Source organism: Diorhabda carinulata, chromosome 3, assembly GCF_026250575.1.
Source record: "Diorhabda carinulata isolate Delta chromosome 3, icDioCari1.1, whole genome shotgun sequence".
NCBI classification, from domain to species: Eukaryota; Metazoa; Arthropoda; class Insecta; order Coleoptera; family Chrysomelidae; genus Diorhabda; species Diorhabda carinulata.
Genome location: NC_079462.1, coordinates 23,370,228 through 23,392,637, shown reverse-complemented (window position 1 = coordinate 23,392,637; position 22,410 = coordinate 23,370,228). Strand labels below are relative to the sequence as shown.

The window sequence follows — 22,410 nt, the reverse complement described above, 5'->3', positions numbered from 1 at the left end:
CTATAACTGTGCCAATGATAGCGCACTGGTGTCGTCGATCACTGATTCGAGTTTAATGCAGCAAAGACCCAAGCTACTATTTTTATGGTGCAACTCATGATTTGGTCCTGTCTGGACATAAAATATCACCATCACTGCAAACTCGCTTGTTGGGTGCTGAGGTTAGGGGTAATACCTGCAAGACCCTTGTGACAGGCAGGCAATGCTCACGAGCCCAGAGTTTGCCTGCAGACGCCCATAACGTCAATTGATCGGAACACTACAACGAACAGAAGTTTAAGATCAATAGGGTTTGTTCTTTTGTGCTTCAAAATATTTTCCAATACTATATGACTGCAGTAAAACTTAATTTTGTCGATTTAATAAGAGTTATACCATAGTTGTATTAGATCAAACACAATATTATCAAACGTAAAATAAAAAGACAATATATAATTTTTGTATAAACTTACTTTGACATAAGGGCACTCAAATTCCGAAATGAGTGACCCATCACGTGAAAATACAGCAACATGAAATCTGTTACCATGCGAGTCTCCAATCAATATATCTCCAGCATCAGATATATCAATTCCATTTGGGAAGTTAGTAAGGTTTTCACACCCAATTCTACGCAGAAATTGTCCATCATCTCTGAATACAACAACGTTATGCCCTTTGAAATCACATACGTAAAATTCTTTTCCTACAAAAATGAAAAATTCTATAATCACCTTTGCAAAAATAACAATGTATCTAAGTATGCCGTTCCAAAAAGTTTCGAATTTCTAATAAAAATAGAAACAAAAATAAGCGCTACGATTAGTGGTTTGAGCAAAATTCGATTTTTACTAAAGTGCAAAATAAAAGATTTTATACCCAATATTTATATCAAGCCATAGAGTAATAATTCTCCAGATAAAAAACACATATGTAAAGCTTGTTTGGGACTTAGAATTTTGACCATCTATCATAATAACTTTAATTTATTGCAAATTCAACTTTTTATAGATTTCTCTATTTTAGTATGTCTTGAATTGTCAATTTTTAATTCCCAATATTCTTATCTAAATATTTTTTTAATAATTTCAAGAAACAATTGATTTATAGGAGTAAATAAACAACAAATAGTTTTGAAAATCTAATATTCTAATCACAGGTGAAACGTGAATTTTTTACTAGATAATGTGTTGAGCCAAATTCTCACTAATAGTATATATCTAGGGAGTTTTAATCTATAAATCTATATCCATAAAACATCAGGGTACTGCACCCTTCGTATTATGTTAGTATTTTTCCACAAAGGTTTAATATTTAATTCAAGGAAATAGTTTTAAGTTGAAATTAAAAAGTTTCGAGTTGATTATTATAGTTTAGATGGAAGATAAACAGGAAACATATTGTAGTTTTATATCGAAGAAACTAAATAAATATACAAATATTTTACAATGAGTGAATAGAAAAATTAGAAAAATTAAAAAGTAACACCAACCCACAATTGTAACAATGGGCTGGAATAAATGCTAGAAGGCAAACGAATTATTTCAATATGTACTTATTTATCTTTTAATCTATTAATATTTTTAACAGCAGAAAGTAGAAGAATAATTAAAACATGTCCATAAAATTAAATTATTAAAGTAACATTTATATCAGCCAATATCTCAACCAAAATTTATTACGTACCATGAATAGCAATATCAGAAGGTTCTCTCATATAATCACTGCAATCAAACCAGCGATGCAAGTCTCCACTTTCTCCAATGATAAATATAGTTGGACTGACGCTATCGACAGCAACAATTTCACTGTGTGCAGTTACGGCTAAGCCGGCAACAATATCAATGTAGCGAATAGCAATTTTTTTCAAGAAATGCCCATTTTTAGTAAAAATTTGCATACGAGATCGTTCATTGCCACGATCGCATACAACATATTTTCCAGTATTGCGCATTATTGCCACTTTCCTTGGATACCACAACTGTCCTTCATCTTTGCCTGGAATTCCAAATTGAAACTTAAAGGTGCCGGTCTTTTCAAATACCTAAATAGAAAAAAAAATATGTTTTTAAATAATATTTTTATTTGATAATTCTCGACATACTTGGATTCTATGATTATTAGTGTCAGCGACGATGATATCTTCTTCCAATCCCAAGCAAAATCCATGTGGGGAATTAAATTGACCTTTGCTGGGTCCCAATTGACCGAATTTGCAGCGTATCTGCATAGGACTGACCTTATTTGATCTGGGAATGGAGGGAGGGTTGGTGGTTCCTGTTGGAGGTATAATATTGGTAAGAGGATCAGCTATAATATCATCAGGTGTTGATAATAAAGGAGAAGTTGAGGTAGATACTCCTCCAAAACCGTTGATAAGATTGTTGGTTAAATTTATTGATGCAGATGACGTTGACCTGGCCAATATGTTGTTACCATTTGGTACTGTATCTGCACAAACAAAAGTGGTCATTTTCAAATTAACTTTTCCTTGAAAATTAATCAAAGCACTAATCACATAACTTCGAATATTGTGACTGTATGAATTTGTTTAAAATTTAAACAGAGTCAAGCTTTATCTATTAGAGACTGGAAGGAGAGGATGTGAAATATAATTACCACCAAATGAGGTTATTCAATAATAGAACTTCCAAACATAATAGTTCCTTCTCCAAAAATTGACTAGACTATTAAATGACATTTGTTATTGTTTAGATTTGAGATTACCATATTTAACATAAAATGTATAGTAAAGTCATTTTAGTTTAATCGAGTGCTACTGTATTGTATTCATTTTGTCTATACTCAAAATCAGTGTAGCTCAAAAACAGTATTAAGTTGTGAACTAGCTATGAACGACAACCCCATTTACCAGTGTAATGTACATACTTAAGAGACGAGATCACAAGCGCCAAAAGCTTACAACAGGAGGTAAAAACCCAAGTAAACAAGACCTTAAGAATCTCTGGCTATCTGTGAGGCCTCATATGGAAAAACAAATATATTTTCACCGATAGTAAAGTACTTATATACAAAACAATTGTAGGACCTATACTTACATATGCAGGGGAAACTCGAGAGGACATAACAAAAACGAAGAACATGATTAGGCCAACAGAGATGAAAACATTGAAGGAATGAGCTTAAGAGATTAAATAAGAAACGAAGCTATAAGAGAAGAACTGAAAATTCAAGATATAGTACGAAGCACTAAATCGAGACAACGATATTAAAGAAACTACGTCGACAGAATAATGGAAGAACGGAGGGCTAAATAAGCAAAGGATGAAAACCAACTTCAAGGAGACCTCCAGACCAACCTCCCAAGGGATGACACGAAAGCTGAACATCTACTTCTCAAGATGCTGAATGGTCGAAGAAAAGACTTAATAAAAGAGAAAAAAGACATTTATTCAGAATGATGTGTTTTGAAAGATGATTGGGCTCGGAAATAATTTTTCACATTTATTAAGTTTATGCCTTGTGCCTCATTTTATTCTTATAACTATCAGAAAGTCTATGTGTACAACAGTTCCTGACTACCGCTAGCTTAATTATGAATTATAAAAAATTGTGACTCATCCAGCGAGGAAGTTAAGAATGCGCAAAAAAAATGAGCACAGCACTAACCAGAAATATTCAGTACTATGTAGGAAGAGAATGTGTGCTCTCGACCATTCATGACAACATCACTAAGGAACTTGGTCGGATAAATAATAAGGGAAAAGGATTTCTTCATAAATAATTTCATAAATCAAGAATCTCTGTATAAATCTAATCTAAACATAAAACATGTACTTCATGTTATAGTGCTGATTGATAGCACTAGCCTAGACCACACCTTTTCAGCCGTTATAGCTTGTATGGTGTTCCTGTGGCGTCGATTGAGTATCACACGTTTGCATTCCATCACAGCGAATATCTCGGCTGGGAAGAGAGCTTTTATTTTTTTAATAACAATTATTGAGAAGCTGAAATAGGTTTCAGTCTAATTAAAATGTAAATTTTCCAGTCTTACCTGCTGCATTTAATCCCAGTTTAGCAAGGGAAGCGAGATTTTTGTAAGCTGTATCATTGGTCAAAAGATCGGCTATATTGAAGGTTGCTGTAGGAGAAGTGGCGGCGCTGTTGTTAGTTTCAGCCAAAGTAGCGAGTTGTTGTAAATTATATTCAGCAATGCTTGAAAACCCTTGGAGGGCGTTAGAATTGACATGAGGTATAGGAGGACTCTGAGCCATTAAAGTTTGTAGACTGTTACCAATATCACTATCAATTGAAGATTGCAATGATGTTGGTAAAGATATCGGACTGGAATTTGCTACTGGCGGTCCGTTACAGCCATTGGTGATTAAAGCTGGTACAGGATTTGTAACGCCATTGATATTAAGAGGAGGCAGATCAGGTAAAATTGTAGGTGTGTTTTTCACAACAATGTCACTTTCAGTAACAAATCTACCAAAATTGTTTTTAATTACAAAACCAAACTTTTCCAAATCAGATTTGAATTCGACCAAATAGTTTTTCTCAAACTTTGGGGATTTGCTATTCAAAGCGATCAATCTAGAAGCAACTACTTTTCTGAGATACATCATTTCTGGTATAGTACCATTTTCCAATAAGCGAGATGTATATTTGCAAGCATCTTCCATATTATTTATGGTTTTACCCAACTCGTCAGTTTCTTTCATGATTTTCAATTCACGTTCATGGTACAGTTTATTGAGTTCTTCTAAAATTTCATCTCTACATTTTTCAAGAACAGCCTTGTAACTCTGATATGATTCATTGATAAGATCTCTAGCTGAAGAGCGTTGATGGGCAAGTTCCTCCAAATTGCTATCCAAGTTTGAGGAGGCCTTTGCAAGCTGTTCAATTTTAATTTTACTCTTTGAGAGCAAAGATTCAATTTCTTGGCGCACTCTAGTCTCAGAATCAAGGATTCCTTCACATTTATGGCCTTTGTGTTCTGTCTTGACACACTCTCCGCAAGCAGTCATATTACAGGTTGTGCAATTGTAGATGATGTTTTCTCCGCGATGAAAATCGCACTCTAGTGGTTTATGTACGGTGATTTTGGCACCGTCTTTGCGCATATCATCAAGTGCAACAACTTTGTGTGACTCGAAACAGCGCATAAAATGGTGAGCCGTGTCGCAATTATTGCAAAGCAAATTGTGGCAAGTGCTGCATCTAGATTTAGCAACTTCTTTTGCTGTACAGGAGGTGCAATGCAAGGTTACTGAATTGGAAACGTCAGAAATGTTTGTTTTTGTTACATCCAGAGGAAGTGCAGCAAGCAATTTGGTACCAACCTGTAAAAATAGGAATGCATTCAATTAGTTACCAACAAAATGAAAATAATTTTTGGTATAAGGAACACACAATTGGAATCTAATTGTCGCTATTTACACCTTGTTGTTTTCGTAAATAGAAGCATATTTTTCTCTTTTTAATTGGGATAAAAATAATGATAAAATATGAAATTACGTTCGGTTGTATAAGTTATTTTTGATTCTTTAAACTCAATCGGTTTCAAATTTTAATTGCATTTTAATGCAGTTAGCATTCATATAGTATGAATTCAAATCCGAAGGTTGCAACAGAAAAGTAGGTGGAAAGTTCAAGATGAATGCTAAAAGCTGGAAAGCCACTGCAAAAGCATACTTTCACTACTCCAAGAGACTCAAAAGGCGATGGCTTTAAGGTAAGAGATGAGCACTTCTATTCATTCCACATGTAGTACACAACGTTTTAGCATGTTGGCCATTTTAAAAGCATTTTCTCATTTTATTGTATTGACAAAAATATCTCAATGTTTACTAGAAAGAAGGTCTAATCAGCAATGATAAATTAGATAAGAAAAAGTTCAAGTAGAATTTACCTAAACAAAAATTTGTTGCTTGTTGTATTGGACTCCTGTATTTTAATGAATCATCATATTTCGGAGGTCAGAAACTACATGTTGATGACGGAGATTTTCAATAAATTACTCTATATGTATATAAAATAGTATTCAAAGTAGAAGAAACATAATATAAACGTGGTTTGGACAAACTGAATATTGATTTTTTAAAAACATTGAAGTTATATTTTGGTTATACACTACTTATATGAACTAAACGACAGCTCTTGATATTGGCAGTATTATTCATTAGAATTAAGAAGAATTTGAGACACTTTGGTTTTTATTTCAAGGGGGACACATTTTTATAATACAGGTGTCCGACATAAACCGAATTGTATCAAAGTCTAATAAATAATACATTAATATCTTCCATTCCATATACTTAATTTCACAAATAAAGTTATCTGTATAAGTAAAAGTGTTCAATATGAATACTATACTACATCAAAGAAATGGATTAAAAATTAAATATGAACAAGACCCTATTTTATTCACATGTTTTTCAGATTCAGACTCAACAAACGAAAAGACTTGTACACTGTGCTACAACCTTAGCCTTTCCACAACAACCAATATTATTATGTCTGTAACAAGACATTTTCAAGTCATGAACAAAGAATAAAAAGCACTGTTGCATTAGAACTGAAATGAAACAACGTGATTCAATAATTTTCACTTCCACCTCACATTTTTCGAAGTAAATATTTTGAGTATGACAAAACTATAGATAACCCTTCCTCCAAGTGCAACAGTTCTTAAAAGTATTGCAGAGATGTAACAAATACCAATGCCTCTATGTGTTTACAAATATAAAAGAGTAATAATTGAGAAAATGGGAATTTTTTAGATTAATAGCAATTAGAGATTTTACAAATTAGCCATTATATTGAATATGCTGCGACGTTATGTTAACCAGAAATGCGGGAATTTTCTTACCAATGCTAAATTAATAGAAATAATATTCTTAGCATTTATTAAAGACAGTTTCCAATTTATCATCAAGTTTATCAAAGCTCTTTTAAACAATTTATAATCAACCCAGCTCAACAGTATTCCATTTTCTAAAGCTCACTTCACATCATTTAAAAAAATAAATATGAATACGTTTTAATTAATGTTGATAATAAAAAAATTAACTTGCAAAAATGGAATTATTACACTGGTAGATAACCTTGATAAAAATCAAGGTCTTGGTTTGAACCTTAACTAAGCTGAAAATAAAAACAAATGTTTACATAGTTCTAATGTTGTTAGATCATAATAGTTATCTGTTAAACCAGTTTTATATTATGAATGTAAAAACAGATAAATGTTTGCAAAATGGACAAAAAGTTTCAACAAACTTGTTATGCATAGGAAGAATTAGCTGTTATAGTCTACTTTCTATAATAATAAAACTGCACTTTCTCAAAAAGGAGAATTAGTATTCCCAATGAGTTCAATAGTTTATCTGCAAAACTTAATAATTGGGTTTTACAAAAATAAATTAGAGTATGACCAGAGTCAAATAATCAACAATATACCTACTTAAGAAAAACCTATGTAGAAATTCTATAATAGTTTTAGAAGATTCTAAATAAAACAATGGTAATCACAGCCTCCCAACTTCCTCCAAAAAAAAACTAGTATTTCTGAAATTTTTGCTGATAATCATAATAACATTGCATTTTCTCAAAAAGGAAAATTTGTATTTCCAATGAGTTCAGCAAAACTTGACAATTGGGTATTACAAAAATAGTTTAAAGTTAGAATATGATCAGTGTCAAACAATTAATATACCTACTTGCATTCAATGATAAACACAAAACTATAAGCCCACTAGATGTGTATGGAAAAGGAACTAGAAAAGAATTGAAAAACTGTAATTAGAAGCATACACATAGCTTATTTCAAAAAATAACCTTAGATAAAATAACATCTGGAATAAAATTATTTGCAGGCACAATCGTTCTTTGCGGGCAGTGAATTGATTAAAAAGGAAAAATAGAAACATATCTATTACATGGATGTATCACTTACACACCACTAGGAAAAAGGACTTTAACGCAAATATGAAATAATACAAGTAATTACTCACATTAGTAGCAAAAGTAAAATTATCAATGATAAAAAGTGGACTTTGAATTTGAGAAATATTTTCAGCAAATAATACTATAACAAATTTATTTCAATGTAAATCTCTTTTAATGAATTTGAACAAAAGCAGTATCGATCCATCTACAGTACTATATTACTGAAAAAAATCATTTATATCCTCACTAAATAAAAAAGCTATTTCAACTGAAATTCTGGAAAAGTAGCTGCAAGAGATTATAGAGTTAAAAAAAATTAATTTCTTCAAAACTAAATCAAACATTATGAAATAAATAATGCCATTGAATGAGCTTCATAGGAATGCATAACATTTTTGAAATAGAAAACATAGAAAATGTCCTTTAAGCAAGAATAAACAGAGGATTGTGAATTAATTATTGATGGGATCAAACACGTGAATGAATATTAAAAAAAATATTCAAAGCTAAACGCCAATAACTTTTGAGACTAGACATATAATTATGGAAATTAAAAAAATTAAACTGTTGTTTTTTCTGCTGTATATAATCATTTTTTTAAATATTAATATTCATTAAAATTTATCTACATTCACATTGTGCTTAGTTATTCAAGATTTTATATACTTGCATATATAATTAATAACTCGATTTTCTGTCAACATTTTTTGAGTAAAGCCTTGTGACTATGATATAATATTGCTACCTAGAGACTTTTGAAGTAGGAAATATAGTTTGTGCAGGCTTTTGCAAGCAAAATTCGTTTCCATAGCTAAAAATATAGCTTATATTTTGAACTATTGGCTGTTAGTGGAAAATAAAAAAAGAAATATTTATAGATATTTTTATAGCATATCCCAGAACGTTTTCTGGATTTTCAAGTTTTTTATTCATAGAAGATTGGTCTTGTTCATAAATGTTATTTTATCCTATTTAGTTACAAGAATCAAACAAGAATAATGCTTAGACATAGATTACAAGGTTACAAATTAGATTACAAAAGTTTTTATTTTCAAGTCAAAATGTCCCAATATTTACTACAAGCAAAAAGGTCTATTTAACAACACTAAATGTGATAAAAAAAGAATAAAACTATTTTTTTTCAAGTAAACAAAAATTTATTGCATGTTGTATCATAATCATGTAATATTTTAATGAATTATATTGAAATGAATCATTATATTTCGGAGTCTAGAATCTACAGTGTAAAGACTGAATATTTTCGATAAATCAGTCTGAATGTATTTAAAATAACAACAGTTCAAACTTCTAATATTCTAATTCTAGTATTACTATAGTAATTATCATGAACATTCATCAAATCATGGTTTAGTCCAGTATGGGTCACGACCCGATACTGGGTCTTAAAAAAATTCAGCTGGGTTGTAGCAAAAATTGTAAAAACAAAAATTTTATCAACATTTTCCTCTAAATTTTTTTTGTAATTTGATTATTTTTCCCCCTTTTTATGCTACTATACTGGTGAACCCAGTGTTTACAGGTGATCTGTTGATCTGCAGTTGCCAGAGATCTTCATCTTCTATTTCATACTCTATCAGGTGTAGTGCTCTACAGTTTTACACAGGAAATTTTAAAGCTTTTGAAAATTACATCAATTTACTGAAACCCAATCAAACTACGATGAAGAAGATTTACATCTTGAAACATTATCAGTTTCAAATTTTGAAGCTAATAAATAGTTTGAAATACTACTTTCGAAATAATGCTTTGTATAATATATGGATAAAAGATCCTTCAACTGTCGATATTGAAAAGGAAGAAACACTTCATCTTGATGAACAATAAATTGCCAATTTAATTAATTACTACTCAATTTCCTTAATTACTAATCAATTTCCAGTTACTCCATCAATAGGAATATTGAAGAGTTATAAAATTAGTATTTTAAATTACTATTAGGTACAACATTAAATGTTGTATTAATAACTTGTAGTGATTACATATTTCGAATAAAAAAACAATATCAACCATAAAATATTGAAGTCTTAATATTTACCAATGTGCTATGACAGCAAGTTGGGCAAATTATGGAAGCATTTATGGAGCTGGCGTCTCCTCCGTCGGTTACAAGCTTTTTGTCAAGACACTCCTCACAAAACACATGTAAACAATGCAGCATTCGAGGGACTACCAAAAGGCCACTAAAAATGGGGTTAAGTTTTATCCTTGATAAAAACATCAATAAATCGTACTCACCCACACATGCCACAATTATCTGGATCAGCAAGTAACGAATCTTCTATCTGCTTTTTGCAGTTTCCATCTGACATTGCTTCGGATAGATCTTCGAATTCTTCAGTTTTTACGACGTACTCTTTCGATTGTAAAAAGTCTTCCTTTATATTTGTACCCATTGTTGCAAACAGGTATTGTGTAGTAACCACAATACTCAAAGTTTCTTGTAATACTAGGCCTGTTTGTCACGAAATTTCAATCCCGTGTATAGTTTATCTAAAAAACATTTTCACTCATCACCCTATCTTCAACAAATAACGAGCTTTAAAAGAATTCTATCTTGATTCTAAAACGTGCTCTTAAATCAGATAAAAACAATATTATTACATTATTATGAACGCGTAATAAGGATATGACATAATAAACACACAATTAAATAGTCAAATACGTACAACATTATTTATTTTCGATAAAAACTTACCAATGCCATTACGAACAAATATTTAGCAAATGGCGCGTCTTGCGTCTAAGCGCAAGGGCAATGGGTTATTGAGCATTTGAGGGGGGGGAATGCCAAGCATCGGCAAAACCCGGGAAAATTAATTCGTACTAGCTGATGTTCCGTTAACCAGTGAATGTACTGGGGATTTAAATCAATTCAAACGAATCCTAACCACAAAGTGAGTTTGAGTTTTATAAATGGAAGAGTATGATTTCATAAAAATTCTTATTGTTGTTTCCTTTTTCTCTAAGAATAAAATAATGTACATTTGTACTTTCTAATACTTGCATTTAATGATCAACGAAGCTTATTAAAATACAAACTACGCTTTTAGTTCCTACAATTACATGTACCTCAAAGGTAAGTAAGTTAATAATAAATATATAAGTATCTATCATTTTACAAGTATATTGTGTGAATTATTTATACACAATAAACTTAACAATGTAATTTTCTTACCTCAAAAATCTTCTGAAAAGATTAATAACAGGAAAATGTCGATAATCGAACAGAATTTATTGACAATAATATCACTGCCAACTACAATTATTTAAGTACAGTTGTTTTATAAACATTGTTGATGTAACCAATTATCAACAGACACTTATTTTCTTTCTAATGATTTTGGTTTTTTTTGCAAATTTTCAAAAAATTGCATGGGCAGAAAATGGTATATCTGTTGAAATGCAAGAAAAACGTGGAAGTTCTAATTTCCTCAAAGTTTTGCCGGCCAACCAAAGCATTGTATAAAAGGAGATAGGTAGATCTATATAAAAATAAATAGTGAAAAAAAAAAAGAAATAGTTTGATTACTTACAACCTCACAAAGCTAATACTTAATAATATATACACACTCTATTTACATATAGGTAGATTGTCTATATCAGAAATATTCGTCCCTAAAATTAAGAAAATTTACAAAATTTTCCATTTTTTGACATTTTATAATGATAAAATTAGATTATAAGCTTTATATATGTATATATATATATATATATATATATATATATATATATATATATATATATATATATTCCTCCAATTTTTATGCCTTAAAAATATCAATATTTAATTTCATTATGTATGATAATACAAGATCATGAAATGAACTTTGCTTAGATATTATTGAAGCAAAATAAACTTGCAACTACAGATTAAAGAGTACTATCTGGCAAACCTATATGCTTAACCTTAGATTGGTTTAATATTTATCAGCAGGAAATAGTTTGTTTCCAGCAGTCAGTAAAAAAATCTTAAAAACAAACCCATGTAGTTATTCTTACTATTAAGCAATGCCATTAAGTCTTTAAGAAACATTCTATTCGTTACTATAGGTATATCAATTATTGAAGCAATATAAGCATTGAAACTCTTCATATATTAATCACTCATAAAGTTGTTCAATTCGATAAATTTAAAATTTACAATAATCATTGTTTGTGAAATTATTTTGACATTGGTTAGCAAAAAACTCTAAAAATGCTTGGTAGATGATAGGTTCTTGATTCTTTTTCTTGGTACAACTTACCTTACATTTTAACTCCAATATTTTCTAAGAAACTTACAATGAATTACGCTATAATTGAAGTTATGTTGGAATAAGAATTTATTATTGATAGCATCCTAGGCAAGACCCACATCAGTACCACTCTAGTGGTCATATATCATTAGTAGTAAGCTTATTAACTTTATGCCTTTTGCATTAAAGACAATATCTTACTATGATTTTTTTTAATTCAATCTTGAAATATTATTTATCAATAATTCTTTATAGTTGCACTAAATGTAATTAGAAAATATTTCTATTTGAGTAAACTATGCTTCTTTTTCTTTATAGGTACTATGTTCATTTTCTGTGTTAAAGTAACATAGTTTTTGACAACAATGACTCCAAAGACCATTAAATAAGTATTTTCCTAAAATTTATGAAATTCCCATCATAATGATCTTCATTCTACGGGCGCATGGAGTAATCTTGAAAATTTTGTGTAGGAGGGAATTTTCAATGCTTACCATTTTTTGTAGTCATATGTAGAAACTCAACAAGTCTTTCATAATTCAATTTTATTAAAATGCACTAGAATTTTCCTAATTCGAAAATATTTTCAGAACCAAAAATATCTAGTTTTGATTACTGGACATTTGGGAATTTCTCAAAAATCCATTTGTCTCTGTTATCCTCAGAAAATATTTCCTTTATTACTATTAAAATTAGAGTAATATAATAACCATTAAGCTTAAGGTACTTAGAAATTGATCCACCAAAACCAAACTCAAGCTTAAAACAAATATGTTCAACCTTCTAGATAAATTAAGATTGTCATCCTCACTTATCGACTGGCTTAGTAGCTTCCTCAAATCCCATCCACACAGGTCGCTATCGATGATCACGGCTTAGAAAGGTGAAAGGTCAATGCTGGTATCCTCCAGAGATGCATTTCGTCACCCACCCTGATGTCGTTCTAATCAGCCGCAATATTAAAATCAACTAGGGCAGCAACAGATCGCCACCATTAAAACATTCTGGAGTGGGTTGGAAGCAATCTAATTGAGTTTAATGCAGCAAAGACCTGCTATTTTTTCAAAGAAGGGTGCCATTGCGGCTCAGGATTTGGTTGTTCTGGTTGGAAGCAATATGTTCTAGCACAGTCACATGACCGAATTAGTGCTAAGGCAGTTCCAGAAAAATTTGGAGCCCTCTTTAAGACCAAAAAGCTTTACACTTCACAATAGCTTCTAATCCTAAAGAAGGTCCAAACTCGCACATTTGAAGCTCAGCTTCCAAGCATACCCTTAGGAAGCTCAACTCAGTACAGAAGAGAGCAATTCGATCTATAGGCGATCCAGAGTTGACCAGAAACTTGGCAGCTTAGAGCATAAAAGAAAGGGCGCTGACATGACTCAGTTCTACCGATACTCTTCCGAGCTATCAAACATAATCACACCTGGAACAGTTTTTACAAGACCTACTAGACAGGCAGACATGGCTCATGAACACCGGGTTCGCCTGTAGACGCCCAGAACGTCAATTTATAGACTCTTTTTGGAGAAGTGCAAGCCTGTGGAATCTGCTACCAAGGCACGTTTTTCCCGAGCATTACAATCTACAGAAGTTCAAGATCAATGTTCACGACAGGCACCACTTGAACTACTTTTGTGGTGTAATAGAGTTTACCTTCTTGTGTTTGCTTTTTATATAAAAAAAATCCAAAACTTCAATAATACCCTGTACTGTAGATATTTGTTTCATCTCCATTATTTGGTTTGTAAAAAAACATATTGTACATAAAACAATACCCTTATTTTTGAAATTCTATCAGCTCTAGAAATAAATATACTAATTCAGGATTACCTTCAAACAAAAATAAAAATTAAGAAATAAAGCAATAATCGATTTATTGAAAATTTTATTTGTTTTTTTAATTATTCCTATCAGATATAAAAAACAAACATTGCTTTCTATCTCTTTCTCCCTAAAATAATACAGAGCAATAGTTTATTGTGACACAGGATATCTGGGTCCATTTAATGGACATCGCATTCAAATATTAAAAATACAATGTAGTACAACTAAGAGTAATCACTAACATTATTGTTTACATTCGATAAAACTATCCATGGAGTTGTAAATACAGTCAACATTTATACAGGAGGAAAAAAACTATATAGAAACAGTCATAAAATTGAAGTGAACCATCTGGAAATTTGTAAGATATTTAAAATAAACCATTTTTATTAAAAAAATAATCACAGTTTCTTGTTGTACTTCTAGATATGAAAATGGCTTATTAAAAATCGAGGATTCATTTCCTTTTTGGTTTAGTACACTGTTTTGATAACAAGGGGACCATATATTGAATATTAATTAAAAAACTTTCATATTTTCAAAATTATTGGTATCAAATATATCAGAATTAATTAATTGCTATCATAATTGCACAATTTATTCAATTTTTTTATCTCAACATATGTAAATGATGAAATGGATCTGGAGATAATGTTTCTCCAACTCAACTAATTTGTATCTCTTTCGAAGTTAATTTCAATATATGGACGGTTTTTATCCAAGTGACATTTTTAGTGAAAATTTCGCTGCTACATGTGCCATTGAAGCGTGAGTTCTCAAATGTCAATATTTGTGTGTGGGTTATTTACGTTTGTTATAATTAAAACTATTTAATCAATATTTTGCATAACCAGGGATTTCTTTTGAAAATGTTGTTCTCCATTTCAGGAACTAAACAATACTACACAATACTGAGGTAAACTGGGTATTCGTATAGAACAGTTTTAACATATTGAATGCAAACTTTGTTTTCACCCCAATTATTTAGGTCTTTACTCGATAATGGTGTCAAGTGGTGAGAATAGAAACAATAGCCCTCATTGAATTTATTTGTGATAGCAAAGCTTGATGAAAATTATAAACATATTTATTTGTATAATTCTATCTTCAATTAAAAACACAAATTTTGAAAAATATCGTTTAGTCGGTCTTCTAAATACAAAATCAATGTTATATAATTTTTTTGTGTAATTACGAACTAAACTATCGAAATTTTATACATTATATTCAAAGTCAAATTTTGTGTTGAGACGTGTTATTCAAATATATGGTCCACAGGTGTTTATCAAATGAAAATAAATGGTTTTTATCAAATGAAAATAAACGTTACTCAGTACTGTACAAGGAATATTCATTTTCAACATATAAATAAATAAATGAAGGTGATAATGGCAAACATTCAGATTTTTCAAAATTACCATCTTCAACAACTTTGGTATGAATATTCGTTATGAACAAAAATAAGCCTGCTCTGCTTATACAATAGGGGGAACAATTTTTTCTTTTTTTTTAATGGGGAGTACATTACACTAAAAGTGATACAACTTAAAAGAAACAGTTTTTTATATAAATAAATAACTGGCAAATACAGATACTACAAATTATAAAAATATGGAGTTGCAAATGACTTATTTAATCCACAAGCTTTCGTCAATGGAGTAAAATCTTACGAGCCAAAGCTTCTTATGTTTTTCTTTTCAATTATATAAGTTAATAAACCAGCAAAAAACCTCCGCAGACAATAAATGTAAGCGTTTTTCGTTATTAACCCATATTTTTGGAAAATATTTCGAGTTACAAAAAAATGTTTATTCTGCCACCGCCTCAACAACACATCAAGAAGATAAGGCTGAAAACTTTCAAGTATAAATCAATGTTCATTTACAATCCAAATCAAAAGTTTTACAATAATAGAGCAAACTGAAGAGCTGAAGAGAGAGGTACTCTAGCATTGTCTCGCTACGTCCTTTGCACTATCCTGTATGACAGTGCCGAGGAAGAATTCAAGTTGAATCATAAAAAAATTACACTACACACGTTCTTTTACAACTTGATTAAAAAATAAAAATAAATGTATCGATGTGTCAAGTTATAAAAATTAAAGTTAAATGAAAGGCGGTCGGTCACTCACACACTGTCAATATTCTTTTGTAAGTACACACATTTTTGTTTTGTTTGGGTAAAAAATAAGAAAAAATGAGAACCTTGATTAATACACTTGCTAACATGTATATTTACAATAGAGGAATGAGAAGGCGACTTAAAACGACAAGAGAGATTATCTTACACTGTTTACTCATCATCTTCTTCATCGACCTCTTCTTCATCTTCTTCTGCTTCTTCTACTTCAGGTACAGTTTGTTTCATGGCGGGATTATTTTTCATTTTGTATGCAGTCATCTCCTAAAAAAGCGGAAATGATTATGTATAAAAAAACCAAAATCTTGTCAGCTATAGATAAATTAAACATACTATATAATAGTACAGTTATATTTACTTTTTCATATCTAATTTTATCTTTATCAGCCAAAGCTTCATATTTTCCTTTAGCTTCTTGATCTGCTTCAGCCCACCTTCTACCTAATTCTTTGGCAATATCACCGACACCAAATTCGGGATTTTGTGCCTTAACTTTGCCACGTTCATCATTACTAAACCAGAAAAATGCAGAACTGAAAAGAGAAGATTAAAGTTGAAATTACATTTAATTATACTCTTATTTATCAACAATTCATAATAATGTAGATTTTCATCTTCAGAATTTAACTCGAAGAGTTTTAAAAACGCAACTAGTCTCATTTAAATAATAATCAGATCACATAAAGTTAAATGTGATCAAATTCAATTTGAATGATGGATAAGACAATAAAATAAAATTTTTCTAAACTCTCAAAATATAATCACCACCGAAAACTACAGAGATTAATTAAAAAAATGTAGTTTCAAGGAAATTTTGGAAAACAATGAATAACAACATAAAATGGAGACTTCAACATTCAACATTCTTAATTGACATGAAATACAATACTAAAAAAAGCTGCTGCAGCTCACAAAGAAATATGTGAAGTTTATGGTGCTGATTGCTTAACGAGTGCACATGTAAGAATTTGTTTAAATTATTCCATTCTGGAGATTTTTCCCTCAAAGATGAGCTACGTTCTGGTCGGCCTACTGAAGTTGATGATGACCAAATCAAAGTCATAATTGAAGAGGATCGTCTGTTCGAGATGTTGCCAAAGGGCTACATGTATCGCACATAATACAAAAACGCTTAAAATGTCTTGGGCTAGTCAATTTGATTTCCTCACGAATTGAAAGAAAATCATTTAACACAAAGAATCAAAATTTGCGATATGCACTTTAAACGAATGACCCTTTCTTCAAAAGAATCATCAATGATGATAAAAAATGGGTCTTGTACAGTAAAGTAGTTCGTAAACGATCATGGAGCAAACACGATGAACCAGCACAAACCACATCGAAAGCTCATGATTTCAGTTTGTGGTGTTTTTTTTGAGCTGCTTCTAAGGAACCAAACTATCAATTCTGATGTTTACTGTCAACAATTAATGAAACTAGATGAAGGAATCAAATAAAAACGGCCAAAATTGTCAAATCAGGAAGGTTTAATGTTCCACTATGAAAATGCAAGACCTCACACATCTGGCAACTCTTGGGAAATTATTGGAGCTTAGCTGGGAAGTGATGCCACATCCCCAATACAGCCCTGGCACCATCTGATTACCATTTATTTCGAAGTTTACAGAATTCTTTAAAATGGTCAAACTTTCACAAATGACGATGATCTTCCATCGCATCTGGTTCAGTTTTTTGCTGATAAGGGCCAGAAATTTTATGAGCACGGAATCATAAAGCTGAAAGAAATATGGCAAAAGGTCGTTGAGCAAACTGGAAAATATATAATTTATTAAAAACTATTCTTTGCTAAAGAAAAAGTGTTTTATTTTATACTAAAAAACCGAAATTACTTTGAAGCCAGCCCAATATAAAGTCAACCACCAATTTTTTGTTGTCGTTCACCATAAAGACATTTCTAAATGTTGGTTTTTGATGTATATGTAATGTAAATTGGCAACTTCAATTTTTTGTCAGATCATCTACTTTTCACAAAATGAAACAATCAGAATGTTACACTACTGAAAAAGTAAAAGTAACCACCAAATTCTTAATAAAAAAATAATCACTTTTTAGGAATTGTTAATACACATAATGGCATATATGTTGGAATATTTGTCTACTTTAATTGTATGTGAAACAATCAAATCTATTCAACGTTCCTTGCTATTTAATTTAGCACAGGCTTATAATCTAACACCTATTTCGTAAGGTTGCAGATTGATCAAACTGTGCAATCATTCACATCAAATATTATTCATATTAAAATCAACTTCGATTACTTTTATGATTAATTTGTTGATCAATGACGTTGGACAGGTTCTGTTCAAATTAGATAGGTACATGAAAGAGAAAACAAGCATCAGCATTCAAGTACACTGGAATGAAAACAAAAACTAGCACCCAAGATAGATCCAAATTGATAGTACCAACTGGGAAATTAACAACTGAATGGAAAAAAGACATAGACTATAAGAAAATTTTTGAAAGAGGAGATCAGAGCATAATCATCGGAGAAAGAGTTTGAAATGAATCAATAAAAAAAATAATAGGAATACAAGAAATTGTCAGAAACCAAGACACCTAAGCATGAGATAGAAGAAAAAAAGTAGACCTAAGAAGACAATAAATGAAGGAATAATCATGAATGGATGAAGACCTATACAATAATTGTTATTTTTTGAAATTAAAATATAGTTCATATGTTGTACTTACAGAGAACGTTTTGGAGCATTTGGATCTTTAACTTGCTTCCTTTTCTTTCCTCTTTGTTTCTCACCAGCGGGTGGAGTGTAACTCTGCATTTCAGTGTTATACCTTTTCTTGTCCATTTCTGCCATTTCATGGAAACGTTTCTTTTCTTTGTCCAACATGGTCTGAAAAAAGAAAACTACATATCACAAACCAATTTCATCAAAAAAATGGTTTAGAAAGTTTCTATATATTAGGCGCATACATAAATTAATGTCCTTTTCGAATCCTTAAAATTAGGGTTAACGATCCAGGCATAAGAGCACTCAATATAGAAAACTGGAGAGCAAAATACCGGAACCGAAAAGGATGGAAAATAATAACAAAAAAACAGACAAAACAAACGACAAACTATAGAGAAAATAAAAATTAGAAAACGAGGAGTAACCAGCTCAAAAAAAAGGATTTAAAGCGCCAAAAACGATAGACATAATCCACATAGGATTGGAAGGTTTGATGATGATGATTAATTTTTGTTCAATATTTTCCATGATATTGAACATTTGCTCATTTTGGAAAATCTTAGATGTTGCTGATGGTTTTTCGTTTTGTCTTAATGATAATAGTTATTCAAAAGTTCGTATGTGTGTCCATCTCTAGGACTCACTTTGGCGTATCAAATTTTGCATCTTTCGGATGCAACATAAGTAGTGTGGGCTAGGTGCACGAAATGTTTTCTAAATGTGCTTGTACGTTCCTCGCGCACCACCCCCTTTTCCCTCCAAATGTTCTTGTGGTGTGATTTTTTTCATTGATTCCGAATATTAATGATATACATTTCAAATAAATTACAATAGGTGATTCTATAGCTTGGTTGTGGTTATAGGGTCGAGAAGAAACTACTATTATTAGACCGCAAATTGGAAACGATAATATGTAGGTAATATTCATATGATCACTCATACAGATATAAGTCACATATTTTAGATATAATGATGTCAATTGTTTAGCATCATTTTCTGAAATCACAACTTTAAAAAACTGAGCGAGTAGCTGGTTTCGTCAAATTTTTTTTATTCTTGTTATATACAATACAGAAGACATTAAAATTTGGTACACAATCAATTGTATAAAAAGCACAATTTATAATTTTTTTAATATATTTGTCTTGAAATGCTGAGGCATTTGATCGGATAATGGTTTGACATTGTATAATTCTGTTCCTGAGTGGCAAACTGTCGTAACTACAAAATTCTCGATTTTGTGGTTATTGATTTGATATAATTGCATTATCGAGGTGTATATTCTTGAGTGGATAGTTGTCGTATCTGCACAGCACAGCCAATGTGAATTTAACGTATCTGTCATGATATGATAGAGGTAAACTCTAGTTACTTGAGTTACAACTGTATACCCCTAGTAATTACCGAATGTGAAGGAGATGCAAGTGTATGACAGTTTACCACCTGAGAAAAAAGGTTTTGTTTTACAAATAGTTTTGAATATTAATAATTATATTCAATTATTTAATCTTTTATTTCTGATTTGTTTGATTTTTCCAACAAAACAGCAAGTTATTACTTCAAAATAAGTGAAAGGACTAATAGGATTGATTTTAGCCCTTGCATTGAAAACTAGGTACGTAATTAATTAAAATATCTAGGCTCTGATTTAAACACGGCGAAAATGTACTCATTGTATATTGAGAACTGCAAGAGTCAAAACCTTGATGCAAAACTAGTAGCAAAGAAGTGGATTTATTTCCATATTTTTGATTATGAATTCAGCTTATCATTCAAGCAGCCTTCCAATGACACATGTGACACCTTAATGAAGCTAAATCAAGATATGAGCCATAAAAACAGGATAAAGAAACATCAAAACATTCTGGATCGAAGAAGTTTACGATCACGATCAATCTGCCAAATTGTTTGCCAAAATCGATCTGCAAAATTGTTTGCAAAACCATACTTGACCAATTAGGCATTTTATTTGCGAAAAGTATGGACCTTGAACCTAAAAATTTTGAATGCTATAAACGGAAAAGCCCATGTGGGATGAAACAGTGGGTGCTAGTGGTAGTTGTGAAATAGCATCATGCATTTTGAAATGGACACAAGAAAATTTTGGTGCTGAAATAGAGAAGCTGACAGTTTGGTCAGATCTGACGTTGGCAGACGCCTACAACGCATATACATGCGGGCAAAGGGTTGCATGGCAAATATCTAACTGATAGCGAGAAAAAACTTTTCGATACCTACTCAAGCTCAGCTGCCTGTCTCAAAACCAATTCTGGGAAGCAACAAACAATTGGTTCAGTTCAATTCACTACTTAAAAGAAGACCACTGTGAAACAGAAAAGTAGGAAATAAATGCTTTTTACAACGAAACAAGAGGAGGAGTTGATGCTCTGGATTTGAAGTGCAGTATGTATTCCACCCGCAAAAACGAAAGATGGCCTCTGAGTATTTAGTGGGATTCTAAACATGGCGAAGGTCAAGGCATTTATTGTACATAAATGTTTTGTTGGGAGCAAATTGGAATCAAGGTTCAACTTTATAGAAAAGCTTGCACGTCAGTTAGTTGAACCGCACTTGAGAGATAGACTCGAAAATAAATTAATAAATAAAGATGTAAAGCAATTGAAGCAGAAAAGCTATTGAAGACAGTGAGATGTTCGTATAAGAAAAACAGGAAAACTCAGTTCAGATGTGTCAGTTGTGGAGACCCTATTTGCCTAGAATGTGGGAAAAAAATTTGTGGAAGGTGCACTAAAAATATAAACAACTGAAAACATTGTTATTGTAAAATATTTCAAATTATAGGAAACCTAATTTATATATAATAAATTACATACTTATTTCATATTTTCAATTTTTAAAAATTGTAATTAAACTTCTTCATACCGTTTACTGTTATTATTATTTCAGCCAGTAAATATTTTAGAAGGGTTAAATAGTGGGATTGTATTTTCTGTTTACAAGGAAAGAAAGTACAGAATACGCCGTCTGGGTCTGATAGACCTACATGCCACATATTGGCATCCTAACGAACGGGTCGCGTTACGGGTTAGAATACTATATCGAGGAATAATTACAAGTTGATGACATCTAATTATCATTGAAAAACGTGAACAAAAATAACAAGAAATATTTAATATTAAAACTGTTCTTTTGTAAAGTTTGCAAAAGTTTACCTCTAAGGTACAGAATTCTACTAACGAATGTATAATGTAGGTAAGAAAAACACTACAAGCGTTGAAAAAGCAAATTATAGATATTGAATAGAATCAATGAAAAAAATTTTGATTATCTAAATAGTAGTTGCCAAATATTGAAATGCCAAACCAAAGTAACGGAAAAGTAAATTACATTTCATCTTGTACTTAAAGAAAAAATCAACTTATTCTGGGGTATAATACGAATTCAACAGAGACCTTTTTTACTTTACGACACTTTTTGTGCTTTGACCCGCCGACAAGCCGACCAGTCGGTCCAAACACGAGGTTGATTTCTTATCTTCGTCTTGCTTAGTCTTCCAAGAAAACGAAAGACAAACTGGTTTTTTGTGCCCTCGAGCCATAATAGAAGAGGCGATCAGGGAA

At 31.2% G+C, this 22,410-nt stretch overlaps 2 protein-coding genes and 1 long non-coding RNA gene across 6 annotated transcripts in view; 1 reads left to right on the top strand and 2 right to left on the bottom strand.

Moving 5' to 3' along the window:
* LOC130891335 (B-box type zinc finger protein ncl-1) overlaps positions 1–11,200 on the bottom strand; it is a 28,322-nt gene extending 17,122 nt beyond the window's left edge. The window contains exons 1-7 of one of the 3 annotated variants that reach the window (XM_057795988.1): positions 11,093–11,200; positions 10,153–10,407; positions 9,953–10,097; positions 3,998–5,291; positions 2,084–2,430; positions 1,666–2,023; positions 453–685 (exon numbers count right to left, since the gene is read on the bottom strand). In XM_057795988.1, coding sequence (XP_057651971.1) covers positions 453–685; positions 1,666–2,023; positions 2,084–2,430; positions 3,998–5,291; positions 9,953–10,097; positions 10,153–10,310 — 2,535 coding nt within the window. In that variant the 5' untranslated portion in view covers positions 10,311–10,407; positions 11,093–11,200. Of the gene's footprint in view, positions 1–452; positions 686–1,665; positions 2,024–2,083; positions 2,431–3,997; positions 5,292–9,952; positions 10,098–10,152; positions 10,408–10,612; positions 10,712–11,092 lie in introns of those variants that run through there. The other 2 variants (XM_057795989.1, XM_057795987.1) reach the window with 2 other exon arrangements.
* On the top strand, positions 10,760–11,434 carry LOC130891344 (uncharacterized). Its single transcript, XR_009058884.1, has 2 exons — positions 10,760–10,993; positions 11,298–11,434. It is a non-coding gene; the product is annotated as an uncharacterized LOC130891344 (long non-coding RNA).
* Positions 11,435–14,027: 2,593 nt separating this feature from the next.
* LOC130891341 (high mobility group protein DSP1) overlaps positions 14,028–22,410 on the bottom strand; it is a 32,087-nt gene continuing 23,704 nt past the window's right edge. Inside the window, exons 3-5 of one of the 2 annotated variants that reach the window (XM_057795996.1) lie at positions 18,831–18,991; positions 16,477–16,651; positions 14,028–16,382 (exon numbers count right to left, since the gene is read on the bottom strand). In XM_057795996.1, the coding sequence (XP_057651979.1) occupies positions 16,272–16,382; positions 16,477–16,651; positions 18,831–18,991 (447 nt within the window). In that variant the 3' untranslated portion in view covers positions 14,028–16,271. Of the gene's footprint in view, positions 16,652–18,830; positions 18,992–22,410 lie in introns of both variants that reach the window. The other variant, XM_057795995.1, reaches the window with a different exon arrangement.